General features: G+C 48.2%; 1 protein-coding gene across 2 annotated transcripts in view; it reads left to right on the forward strand.

Annotated features, from left to right (window-relative positions):
- Positions 1 to 1,300: 1,300 nt before the first annotated feature.
- The window catches only part of LOC111833311 (solute carrier family 23 member 1-like), a 32,802-nt gene continuing 21,080 nt past the window's right edge, over positions 1,301 to 13,022 (forward strand). Inside the window, exons 1-2 of one of the 2 annotated variants that reach the window (XM_072716784.1) lie at positions 1,301 to 1,316; positions 7,213 to 7,319. In XM_072716784.1, the coding sequence (XP_072572885.1) occupies positions 7,272 to 7,319 (48 nt within the window). In that variant the 5' untranslated portion in view covers positions 1,301 to 1,316; positions 7,213 to 7,271. Of the gene's footprint in view, positions 1,317 to 7,020; positions 7,320 to 13,022 lie in introns of those variants that run through there. The other variant, XM_072716811.1, reaches the window with a different exon arrangement.

Here is a 13,022-nt window from a genome sequence, read left to right on the forward strand (position 1 = left end):
CGTCTGTCCCTGTCTCCTCTGAACTGGGTAACCGAGTGGCGGCTTGCATTAGCGCCCTAGGGTGGGCGTCTGTCCCTGCAGTCTCTGAACCCTGGACATAATGACCCTGGAGATAATGACCAGAATTAATAGAATTAGCAAAACTGTAAGTTTACATTTAATGAATATAAGTTGCCTTTACCTGAATGCTTGCCAATATATCAATTCAATTAATGTGATTTTCATACTTGTACATTTCTAGGGTGACTAATCCATGTTTCTAAACTGTATCTATATCTTCTTATATTTACTACCCCCATTTGAGAAAAACAGTAACAGTGAAATACAAAATCCCCCTTGTTTTCCTATAACCATGTAGCTCCTGCTACCATATTTAGCACTCTTTATGAATGCCGGACTGGTTAATAGACATTATATCAAACTGTAACTGTTTATGGGCTTAATGACATTATTTCAGCCTCTGGGTAAGTTTGATCTGCAGTGACTCTTTTACATGGATTAAAATATCCACAATCAGTGCTATTTTGCGAGTAACCAAACTATGGCACTCAGTAACTACACCTCAAGGGAGGTGGGTGAATAGCTTAAGAGTTTAAAAGCTTAAAAAGTTATATTGTATTTTACAGTGAAACAAGACAACTGCTGCAATAACACAAGCCATTGGACTAAAAGCAGTTGCAGAGATCAGTCCAGAGTCACTGTCCCACAATGCACCTGTCACATCCTGCCCACCACGTCCACCTGACCCTCCTGTCTCCTCCTGGGCATGGCCCTAACAAGCCATGTCTGTTGCTTGTTTTGCCTCTTGTTCCTAACCCTTGTGTTAATCATTCCAGCTGCCTCTCATTAGCTCCCTCATAAGTCTTGTATATAAGTGCTTCCCAGTCCTGTGTTCACCAGTCCAGTCAGTGATGTCAGACCCTTGTGTTGCCTGTGCCCTGCCTTCCTTCGTTCCTCCTATTTTGATACCTCGAGATCCATTTTATTTCCAGTCTTTGTTCCGCTGAGTCAGTAAAACCCCCTTTAGTTTTGCAACCTCCCCTGCTGTCGCATCCTCCGTCCCACACAACATGACAGCACCCTTCACAGGTAAAACAAATAAGAAAATTGGGGTACAGGGTATGGGTTTTGTGTTTTCTCTGGAATTCAGAGTAATCCATAAAAAACAAGTCTCTCTGTATTCAAGTGTATTTAATGAACATTGTGACACTGCTTAGGAAAGAACAAGGTTCTTCATCTTGGTCTGTCATTCATTAGTCATTTTGTATCTCTCTTCAGGGTGAATACTGTGTCCGTCAATCAAAAGTGAAGAGCAGGTAAAAGTGAGTCACTTCTGGGAAGTGATCTGTTTTATGGACCCTGCTGTACACTCTGTCAACAGCTGTAATCAGGAAACCATGGGTAGCACTCTAATGTCGACGTGATAGTAACACGAGTCAGTTCTCTAACAGCGAGGGGAGTTTGTTCACTTAAGAGAGGCTCATATCATATCATATTTGGGGTTGTAAACAGCTAAAGAACTGTTGATTACTATGAGCAGAACGGGATGGTAGGTAAGGGATCAGGTCTGTATCATGAGATACAAATTGAAAGAAGCATGGCTTTCTGCATTTTTTGGTTGTTTAGTAACCTCCACAGTTATTTCAGCCATTTTGGGCAGTGAAACACCATTTATTATACAACACATGCTGGGAGATTTATAAAAATAACACGATATTAAATACCTCATATTCATGGAGCTCTCTCCTGTTTTGTCTGTGTTCCTCTTTCTAAGATGCTGTTATAAGCTTCATATGCGCTCATCCTCCTGCCCTCTTCTTCTTGCCCTAGTCACTAATAGTCTCCTATGCCTCTTTAACTTGAGCTTTTATGACACTGCGTCTTTTTGCACTTTGGTTCTTTGCAGTGATGGAAGTTGTGACCTGCATACTTAGACCTGTCAGCTCTGACCATCTGCTGCCGGTTTAGTGGATGCTGGTGGATATATTCATACCCCCTCTTTGGGGTGAAGGAATGGCATTCTGACTCTTAATGAATCAGAGGTCATTCAAGGGTAATACTGAAAAGTATGCTCTTTAATACCATCATGTTCTTTAGCAGTTAGCAGTCTTATAATGGCAAAAGCTTATTGGTGTGATTTAAGTGAAAATAAATCTCAACGGGCACGATCCAGAGTGATACAGGTCCAGTCCAGAGATATCTGCTAATCAGCTGCAGCTGAATCTTGGGCTGGGGTGTGGATCTGAGGGAAATTTGGTTGATCCGGGGAAGGACAGACACAGTGGGATGGAACTGACCAGGTTGGACACAGAGATCACCTTCCCTCCCTGAGTACACAGTAAGCAACCTGAAGTTAGACTGATTTCAGCTCACCTTTCTGATGGGTTACTTGGTCTGGATGTGCCCACCGCCTCCTCTAAGCCACCCATACCTCCAGCATTTCGGAGCTTCTGCCATCCATCCATCCATCCATCCATAAATCCATCCATCCATCTTCTACTGCTTTTCTAGGTTGGGTCGTGGGGGCAGCAAACTAAGCAGGGAAACCCAGACTTCCCTCTCCCCAGCCACTTCGTCCAGCTCCTCCGGGGGAATCCCGAGGCGTTCCCAGGCCAGCTGAGAGTCTCTCCAGTGTGTCCTGGGTCTTCCCCGGGGCCTCCTCCAAGTGGGACATGCCCAAAACACCTCAACAGGGAGGCGTCCAGGAGGCATCCTCACCAGATGCCCAAGCCACCTCATCTGGCTCCTCTCGATGTAGATGAGCAGTGGCTCTACTCTGAGTCTCACCCTATCTCTAAGGGAGAGCCCAGCCACCCTGCGGAGGAAACCCATTTTGGCCGCTTATATTCGCGACCTCGTTCTGTCGGTCACTACCCACAGCTTGTGACCATAGCTGAGGGTAGGAACGTAGATCGACTGGTAAATCGAGAGCTTTGCCTTTTGGCTCAGCTCCTTCTTCACCATGACAGACCGATGCAGCGCCCGCATCATTGCTGACGCCGCACCGATCCGCCTGTCGGTCTCCATTTCCATCCTTCCATCACTCATGAACAAGACCCCGAGATACTTAAACACCTCCACTTGGGGAAGGACCCCCCCCCCGACCCGGAGAGAGCACTCCCCCCTTTTCTGGCTGAGGACCATGATCTCGGATTTGGAGGTGCTGATTCTCATCCCAGCTGCTGGCTGTGCCTAGAAATTCTGTCCATAAAAGTTATGAACAGAATCGGTGACAAAGGGTCCCACTTGGTGGAGTCCAACCCTCACCAGAAACGAGTCCGACTTACTGCCGACAATGCGGACCAAGCTCTGACACCGGTCGTACAGGGACCAAACAGCCTTTATAAGGAAGCCCGGCACCCCATACTCCCGGAGCACCCCCCACAGGACTCCCTGAGGGACACGGTAAAATGCCTTCTCCAAGTCCACAAAGCACATGTAGACTGGTCGGGTAAACTTCCACACACCCTCCAGGACCCTGCCGAGAGTACAGAGCTGGTCCACTGTTCCACGGCGAAAACCACACTGCTGCTCCTGAATCCAAGATTCAACAATCTGATGGACCCTCCTCTCCAGAACCCCAGAATAGACCTTACCAGGGAGGCTGAGGAGTGTGATCCCCCTATAGTTGGAACACACCCTCTGGTCCCCCTTCTTAAAGAGAGGAACCACTACCCCGGTCTGCCAATCCAGAGGCACTGCTCCCAATGTCCACGTGATGCTGTAGATCAACGTATCAACCAGGACAGCCCTGCAACATCCAGAGCTTTAAGGATCTCTGGGGCGGATCTCATCCAGCCCCAGGGCCCTGCCAATGAGGAGCTTTTTACCCACCTTAGCGACCTCTGCCTCAGAGACAGGGGCGGAGTACACCCCCAAGTCCCCAGACTCTGCTTCTTCATTGGAAGGCGTGTCAGTGGGATTGAAGAGATCTTCAAAGTATTTCTTCCACTGACCCACAACGTTCCGAGCTGAGGTCAGCAGCGCCCCATCCCCACCATAAACAGTGTTGATGTTGCACCGCTTTCCTGTCCTGAGTCGCCGGATGGCAGACAGAATCTCCTCAAAGCCATCCAAATTTGTTCTCCATGGCCTCACCAAACTCCTCCCACACCAGAGTTTTTGCCTCAGCAGCCGCCAAAGCCGCATTGCACTCAGCCCGCCAGTACTCATCGGCTGCCTATGGAGTCCCACAGGCCAAAAAGGCCTGATAGGACTCCTTCTTCAGCTTGACGGCATCCCTCACCGCCGGTGTCCACGAGCGGGTTCAGGGATTGCCGTCGCGACAGGCACCGGCCACCTTATGGCACCCAGCAAGGGGGCAATAAGTATGCCCACCCCTGCTCGGCACCTCTACCTGCGAGCAACTTCAGAGTGGGAGAGGGTCCAACCCCCTTCAAGGACACTGGTTCCAGAACCTAAGCCATGCATCGAGGTGAGCCTGACTACATCTAGTCGGAACCTCACAACCTCGCGCACCAGCTCAGGTTCCTTCCCTGTCAGAGAGGTGACATTCCATGTCCCTAGAGCTAGCTTCTGCAGCCGAGGATCGGACTGCCAAGGTCCCCGCCTTCGGCCACTGCCCAACTCACACTGCACCCGACCCCTATGGCCCCTCCTATAGGTGGTGAGCCCATTTGAGGGGGGATCCACGAGCCTTCTTCAGGCTCTGCCCGGGCAAACCCCATCGGTACAGGCCTGGGCACCAGGCGCTTGCCATCGAGCCCCACCCCCAGGTCTGGCTCCAGGGGGGGGGGGGGGGGGTGGTGACCTGTGCCCGGGCGAAGGAAAACATGAATCCATGTTGTTTGTCATCATAAGGGGTCTAATGAGCCGCACTTCATCTGGTTCCTCACCCAGGACTTGTTTGCCTTGGGTGACTCTACCAGGGGCATAAAACACACAAACCCCTCCACCACGATAAGGTGTCCGCTCCAGGAGAGGTGAATCAAGACATGAATATGTCAAATTCGACAGAGAACAGGGCCGCCTCCGGTTGTTGGAGAGAGGGTGTGACACTCTTTCATTGGGAATCTGGTACTGGTGGGAACCTGTGGCGCTCTCTCATTGGGTATCTGACGCTGTGGTGCTCTCTCATTGGGTATCTGGTATTGGTGGGAACCTGGGGGCTCTCAAACAACTCAACTCAAACAAATTATCTATGACTGTCGTCAGAGAGTGACAGGCTACACACCGCAGTATACATCAGTAAAATAATTATATTAACGTTACTTAGATTTATATGAAGCAGTTGCCTCCGCTTGGGCTTACGTGTCTGTGTTGTTGTCCGCCTTAATTTAACAATAAAAACTTGCCGAAAGTCCCTCCTCTTCCGCTACGTAGTAAAAATGGCGTCCGTTTAGTGCGAGTAGTGTCCATCATTCTGCACTGCGTTTTCTGGCCGTTTTCAGTGCACCATCCGGGTACTTTCAGTGCACTGAATTTTGGCTTAGTTGTCAGTGTGAATCGCACTACGCCCTAAAATCGCGCATTAAAAGTGCGCAAGTGCGTGATTTCGGACACACCCTTAGTGTATTGGTTCTTTTTTGTTTTATTTTGCCGATCACAAACATCCATTCTTGCAAAATAGATGTTGGTGAAAAGTAAATGAAGTCTATCAAATTCTAACCTTTGTTTTTAAAATAACTCTTAACTCTTAAAATACTCTCCCACTCATATCAGCAGCCACTCAAATTACCAACATTCACAGTGTTACTTGTGTATTTTACATTGTTTTCTGAAGCTTTATGCACAGTTGTACACCCTTGAATTGCTGCCCATCTTGCTGCAGTCCTTTAAGCTCCCAGGGTAAATAGTTGTTTTTCTCAGGGATTCCATTATGGAGCAAGACTGCAGGATTCTGGCCTGTGTATCCCTGCTGGTTAACAGGGAAGGCTACCTTTTCCTGCAGTTGATGGACTTCAGAGATGTCTTACTTGATAATAATACAATAGAGAGTGTTCATCTCTAATTACTGGAATTATATGTATGAAACTCTGCCTCTTACAGACTTGCTTCACCTTTGCTCAGGTCTGGCATGCTGCTGGCTGTTGTGATGGGTTAATCAGTTGCTTTGATACAGTGATTAAGTGGGTTTTTAAACGGAGTATATTACCACCTAGAGGACATAAATAGACATTACACATTGAAGTCAGCCAGACTTCTTTACATCTTTAAAGTTTGTTTATAAAGCCAAGGGCACAATCCTAGGCTCTCTACAAAGCTGTACTGGATAAGCAGGTAGAAGTTTGATGGATAGCTTATGTATGGCATTCACATAAACAATAAATAAGCTGAACTTTATGCTATAAAACCCTAACTTGAGGAACAATAAGTTAAACATTTTCCAGAGAGCTGAACTCAGACCTGTTAGCTTTTAAAATGATCTAGGTGACTTTCTCTTCCAAAACAGACATGCCTGAAAAACCTTTGCTTCTGTTGATTTCAGCCTTCAGCTGGTATTTATTTATCTTTATGCTGCAGTTCACATTTTTGAAGGAAAAAACTACTACACATATAAATCTCCATCAGAACTGTATTTCGTTTTACTGAAATGTCAGTGAGAAAAGGAAACAAAAGGCCCTTTTGTGTAATAATGAAGGATTCATAGAAAAGCAGAAATCGGATCCGAATACCAAAGCAAGGTCATAACCACAGTCCACATTTAATCCGGCTCTACGCTGGGTCCTAATCAAGTTAAGCATCCAACACGGACCATCAGGGAGACTGAATAGAGAGGCCTGACACACACATACACATGCACAGTGACACGTTCACTGTGACACACAAACACACAAACAGTGACACATTCGCCGTGACCTCGGTGCATTTGAGAATGAAGAATGTGAGTTCAGATCCACGACCATGTGGCTCAGGCAGGATTACGACCTGAAATCCTGTGGGATTAGGGCGCCGAACACAGAAGCACCACCAGAGCACCGTCCTTCCTGAAACAGCCGAGTATTTCCGCTCATACTGCATACGCCGCCGTGGCAGCAGTTATAACGTGGATTTTGCCTGCCTTGCCACCACCTCGCAGGCTCCTTCCTGTCGGCTTTAAGGGAAACAGCGCTGAGGCTTGATTTCCAACAAGACCTGGCTGCACAACTGTATTCATCTTCCTCTGTACCTTTGTCGTTTGCTGTCCCACTACTTTCTTCCTCTCTCTCTCTCCCTCTCTCTCTCTCGATCTCACATTCTCCCCAAATCCAGCTCCGCCTTCCCATTCTGCCTGAGCACACCTGAGACGTCCTGATGCTCCACACTCTCCCATGCCTCTCAAGAAGGACTCCAATGGCCAGGACAACTATGGCTTCGCTGTGAGTATGAGATTTCCTGTCCTCCCGGGATAGCTACTGCTACTGCTGTTTGGATTTCTTTTGTCACTAGTGCAAATCGATAGGTATGACGTGAGGTTATAAGCTAATGAATGTGACTTTGATCAGTAATAACAATAGTGTTACTAGTTGGAAACTGTTAGAAGTTTTTAGAGGTCTTGTAGCTGGGTTTATTTGTCTATGTATCCATACATGTTAGGCTAATTTGATTAATTTAGGTTGGAAAATGCACATGTTTTCGGTTGCACTTAAGAAGGCCAAAGATTGCTTCTTTTGAATTTAGTGATCAATGGTCATTGTTGACACACCACAGCACACAGTGCACAACAACAATATGTGTCCTCTGCATTTAACCCATACTGTATGTGACATAGCAGGGGGCAGCTAAGTCAGTGCCCGGGGAGCAGTGCTTGGGGATGATACCTTGCTCAGTGGTGACTTGTTGGTCGGTGATTCAAACCTGCAATCTTCCAATTACAAGTACGCTTCCCTAACCATTAAGCCACCACTGCCCACAACAGGGTATAACAGCGTATAGCTTTCACTGAGAACTACATGTTTGTACAGAAGGGAGAACGTCAGTCCAGCAAGTTCAGTTTAAAAAGTGTCAGCCTAATCAGTTAATGAGTAAATCTCTTCGTCTACCCATATAGCCAGTCCCTACACAAATACTGCGGAACTGGTGTAATATTATTATTAGCGGCATGTTGTTCTAGAACAAAATGGTTACTAAAATTGGTCAGACGATACCATAAAGTGGAATTTGTGCTGTGTCCTGCATAAAGTAAAGGGCTGAGATAATGCAAACACCTAAACCAGAAGTTCAGCTGCTCAGAGAGGAGGAAGGGGTTCTTCTCAGATTTCTGTCCCTGTGTCCCTCGTCCTGCTAGGGATCACTGCTTGTGTGGCCCTCTTGCCGTCTCCTCCTTGTCCTGCTGCTTGGGATCGCTGTATGTGTTGCCTTCCAGCCATTTCCTCATTCCTCACCCCAGATCCAGAGCCTCACTTCCTCTCTCAGCTCTTCCTTATGCACACAATACTTCTTTCTCTTTACCCATGACACCATTCATGGGCTGTTTCTCAATACACGTACCTTTTTTTTTTTTTTTTTTTTTTTTTTTATATTCCCTCCTCCACCCCCCCTCTGCAGGGGACTGTATCTATTTTTTTTTTTTTTTTTTTTTTAAATTATTATTTATTTATTTATTTTTTATTTTATTTTATATTTTTATTTACTTCCTCAAAAGAAGGAGAGGGAGGGGGGGGGGGACAAAGGAGAAGGAGGGAAGAGAGAGAGAGGGAGAGAGAGGAATGGAAAGAAAACAGAAAAAAAAAAAAAAAAAACAAAAGAAAAACAAAAAAAAAACAAAAAAACCAAGAAAAAAACAAAACAGATAATCTGCTTCCATGTCTGTTGAAAAGAGAAAGACAACATACAACATCTGTACTAATCACAACGACCATCAAACGTTAAATGTTGTTGAACAGCACACACAACCAGCCTTACAACCCATGCCCAGAAACAACAGCCGATCAAGACAGTGTGTGTCCGTGAGCACGTGTCCGTGAGCACCTGTGTGCACACCTGTGTGTCAGCGCGCTGGTGTTCCTAAGGTTTCTCCAAGTAATTGTCTAGTAGTGTGTGTGGGGAGCCACAGCCCCGCCCACCCAGGACATGAAGTCGACACGGGGGAGACCCGGGCCCCAGATATCCAGAGGCCCCCCAGGGCACGGGAACCCCAGGAGGACCAACGCAGGGACAATTGCAGCCCCCACCGAGAAAAGGGCAGAGGAGCGCTCCGGAGGGGGGCCATCCGGCAGCCACATCACAGGAGCCCCAGGGGGCCGTGGCGACGAGCACGCAGGCCCCGCCGGCGGCCGGCCACACCAGGGCAGACCGGACCCCGGGCCCAGAGATCCAAGGGACCCCCCACCCCCCAGCCAGGGCCCCGACAGAGCCGGAAGGGCCAGGCCCCGGCAGGCAACCGCCGAGAGTGAGCCAGCACACACCAGAGCATCCAGCCCCAGACATCGAGAGCCACCAACGCATCGGCGGCCGGGGGCCTCATCCACCAGCAGGGAGTGTGGCGGGGGGTAATAGAGCCTGAGATGTTATTTCAGGTGGAGTCTAAGACCCAACCTGACACATACGTATAGACAGACAGGCACACACATACACAAGCATACGTTCCCACCCTCATGCACACATAAACAAATATTCACCCATTCGCCCAACATGAAGACACAGAAATGAACGCCGTACACACACTCACACTCCCCATATATACTCTATACTCCGAGATCTAGGCACCACCGCCCCCAGAGGGGCAATCCGCCACCAGACCTCGGAGATGGATCCCTTTTTTCCTCTGGCATGGGGACAAGAAGACCACCCCGGACCCCACAGCAGCCGAGAAGCCCACCAGCCCAGACCCCGACCGGACGGCCAGCTCCTCCCAGCCCCCGGCCCCAGATGGTGAACAGAGAACGGGGGTGTGAAAAGACCCCATGCTTCCCTCCGCCCGCTCATATGTGGTGTTGGTGCGTGTTGTTCTAAAGTGCTTTAAAACAGGGGAAGGGCATGGTGCTAACCACCCTCTGCCAATCAGCAGCTGGTGTCAGCTCGGCCCCTCCCCAGAACCCTCAATGTCTATATGCAACTTAAAATTGAGAAGTGGGCACTGGCACCAGAGGTAAGGCTGAATGAACAGACCGACCTCTGGACGCCATTCCTTGTGCCCACCCCCAAGGCCCTAAATGTATGTGTCATGAGAGAGTAAGTAATGAGAGTGTCTAAGTTGTGATGTGTGATTGAGACACAGGTGGCCACGGGGGGACAGAGGAGGAATCCCCTGCATCCCAGCGACGCACCTGCACCTCAAAGCCCTATATGTGTGTTGGGGTGACGGAGCGGGAGGAGGGAAGCATTTAGGGATGGGGAGGAAAGGATCGGGGGGGGCAAAGTACCCCCCCTCTGGAGCCAGCCCCCCCGCTGACCCCCATAAGCACCCCCGTTCCCCGAAATCCACCCAGGGCGGGAGAGCCGAGGCCCATCCAGTCCGGGGGCCCAGAGCAGCGGCACCACCGGGCACCACAGAGCCCGGGGCAGCCAACCAGACCCCACCACAGAGGGAAAAACTACACCCACCCCACCATTCAGTCAACTCCCAGACTACATAAGACAACAGACACCCAGGTTTGGTCCATTCTCCTACTCTATTGGATTCCCCCCCACCCCCGCAGAGTGGATACCCCTAAGGCAGGGACCACCTGCGGGCAGATGGTAACAACCTCCCCACCAGCTAAAGAGGCCCCCAGCCCCTCCAATGCGCCGAAGGTCCCCGCGCCGGGGCCGGGCCCCAGTGCACGCGCCAGCCCACACCCCGGCGACCCACCCACCAGGACCCAAGCCCCCCCAGCCCAGCCGGAACCCCAGCCCGAAGGCAGAGCGCCCCCAGAACCCCAAGCCCGCCCCGGACCCACCCAGGAGCAGCACGGCCGCCAGGCTGGTACCCTACGTCCGCCGGCACAGGCTACCCCAGCAGCGCTGCATGCAGCCACCAGAAAGACGCCACCCAAGAGCCACCAAAGCCCCATCCAGGCCAGGACCGCAGTCCCAGCGCCGAACCCCCCCAGAAACCCCCCCCCCCCCCCCCAGGGAACCCCCAGACACCCCAAGCCCATAGGCCCCCCCCCACACCAACAACAAAGACCGAAGCGGGACAAACCTGCGACCCCCCACCGCCACTAGGTGATGGAGCTGATCAAAGGAGCCCAGAGAGATTGGTCTAATGTGGCGGCAGAAGCTGTATCAAGACTAATATGGTCCAGCAAACTCTCTCTATATTGGTTGATATTAAGGTTATTTTTATTTTTCCAGTTCATGAGGACAGTCTTCTTAGCAATGCATAAAGCAGTGAAAGCCATGTGGGTTGTGTTAATCTCGGTAGTGACACCATCTAAGTCACCCAACAAGCAGACTGAAGGAGAGGCTGGAATGATACATTTCAGACACTTTGATAAGTCCTCACAAATCCTGCGCCAAAACATCTGAACAGGTGGACAGAACCAAAGAGCATGGATGTAATTGTCAGGTGTATCCCCTTGACAGTGTGAGCAGTTGTTAGAAGATGTAAAACCCATCCTGAACATCCGATGCCCTGTATAGTGCACTCTATGCAGGATTTTGTATTGTATTAATTGTAAATTGGGACTTCTAATCAGTTCAAAAGTTTTTAAGCATGTCTTAGACCAGAAATTGTGGTTCCAGCTGATTGATAAATCTGCCTCCCATTTTGCAATAGGAAGGGATATTGAATCATCCATTTTAGAAAGTGTCCTGTATATTTTAGACAGTAATTTGGGGGTTTTGAGATTAAGGAATTCTGCCACCCTTGGTGGTATTTGTAATTTGATTTGAGTAGACTTGAATTTCCTTTTTACTATAGATTTAACTTGTTGATATTCTAAAAATCTATTCTTGTTAATCCCATGTCTTTTAACTAATAAGTCAAAGGGGATAAAGTCTATTTCTTCAAATATATGTTCCAAGTATTTAATACCTTTACAACTCCAATCCGGGAAATTTATGATATTATTGTTTAGTAGTATGTCAGGGTTGTTCCAGATGGGAGTACGTTTGCATGGGATTAATGAAGACTCAGTCATTTTAAGAAACTCCCACCATGCTGTCAGAGAAGAGCTGATACTGATGCTTTTGAAGCATTCATGTCGTTTAATGTTTGAGCTAATGAATGGTAGATCCGAAATGTCTATGTTATTGCATAGAGCCTGTTCTACGTCTAGCCAAGGTTCATCTAAGAAGGTATGTTTTAGCCATCCTGAGATGTTTTGAAGCCTGTTGGCTAAGAAGTAGTGGTGAAAGTTAGGCAGATCTAGTCCTCCTTTGTCCTTGGTCCTTTGCAGCGTTTTTAGGCTAATACGCGGTGGTTTATCTTTCCAAAGGAATTTAGAGATGGCGGAGTCCAGAGATCTAAACCAGTCAGGTGATGGTTTACTTGGAATCATTGCAAATAAATAATTAATTCTTGGTAACACCATCATTTTTATTGATGCAACCCGTCCCATGAGTGATATGGGCAGGGACTTCCATCTAACCAGCTCATCCTCTACCTTCTTTAAAAGTGGGATGTGGTTTAATTTAGTTAAGTCTGCCAGCCTAGGTGAAACATTAATACCTAAATATTTAATATCCCCAGATTGCAGTGGAGTGGAGGAAGAGTTCTGAAAGGAGCAGTTAATTGGAAGAACTGTAGATTTTAACCAGTTTATTGAATAATCTGAGACTCTTGAGAAAGAGTTTATTAATGTAATTACCTCAGAGAGAGTGGTTTGTGAATGCTGGAGAAAAAGTAACACATCATCCGCATAAAGACTGACCTTATGTTCCACATTCTTGCATTTGATGCCTTTAATCACTATAGCCTGTCTAATTGCTGCTGCTAGTGGTTCAATAAAAATTGCAAACAGTGAGGGGGAGAGAGGGCATCCCTGCCTGGTGCCCCTCTTGAGACAGAAGCTAGAGGATGTTTGGTCATTCGTCCTAACACATGCTGTTGGGGAACTATATAATATTTTTAACCAGTTTATGAAAGAGGTTCCAAAACCAAATTTGTGTAATGTTGCAAATAAAAAACTCCAACTAACTCTATCGAATGCTTTTTC

Source organism: Paramormyrops kingsleyae, chromosome 1 (genome assembly GCF_048594095.1).
Source record: "Paramormyrops kingsleyae isolate MSU_618 chromosome 1, PKINGS_0.4, whole genome shotgun sequence".
In the NCBI taxonomy this organism is placed as follows: Eukaryota; Metazoa; Chordata; class Actinopteri; order Osteoglossiformes; family Mormyridae; genus Paramormyrops; species Paramormyrops kingsleyae.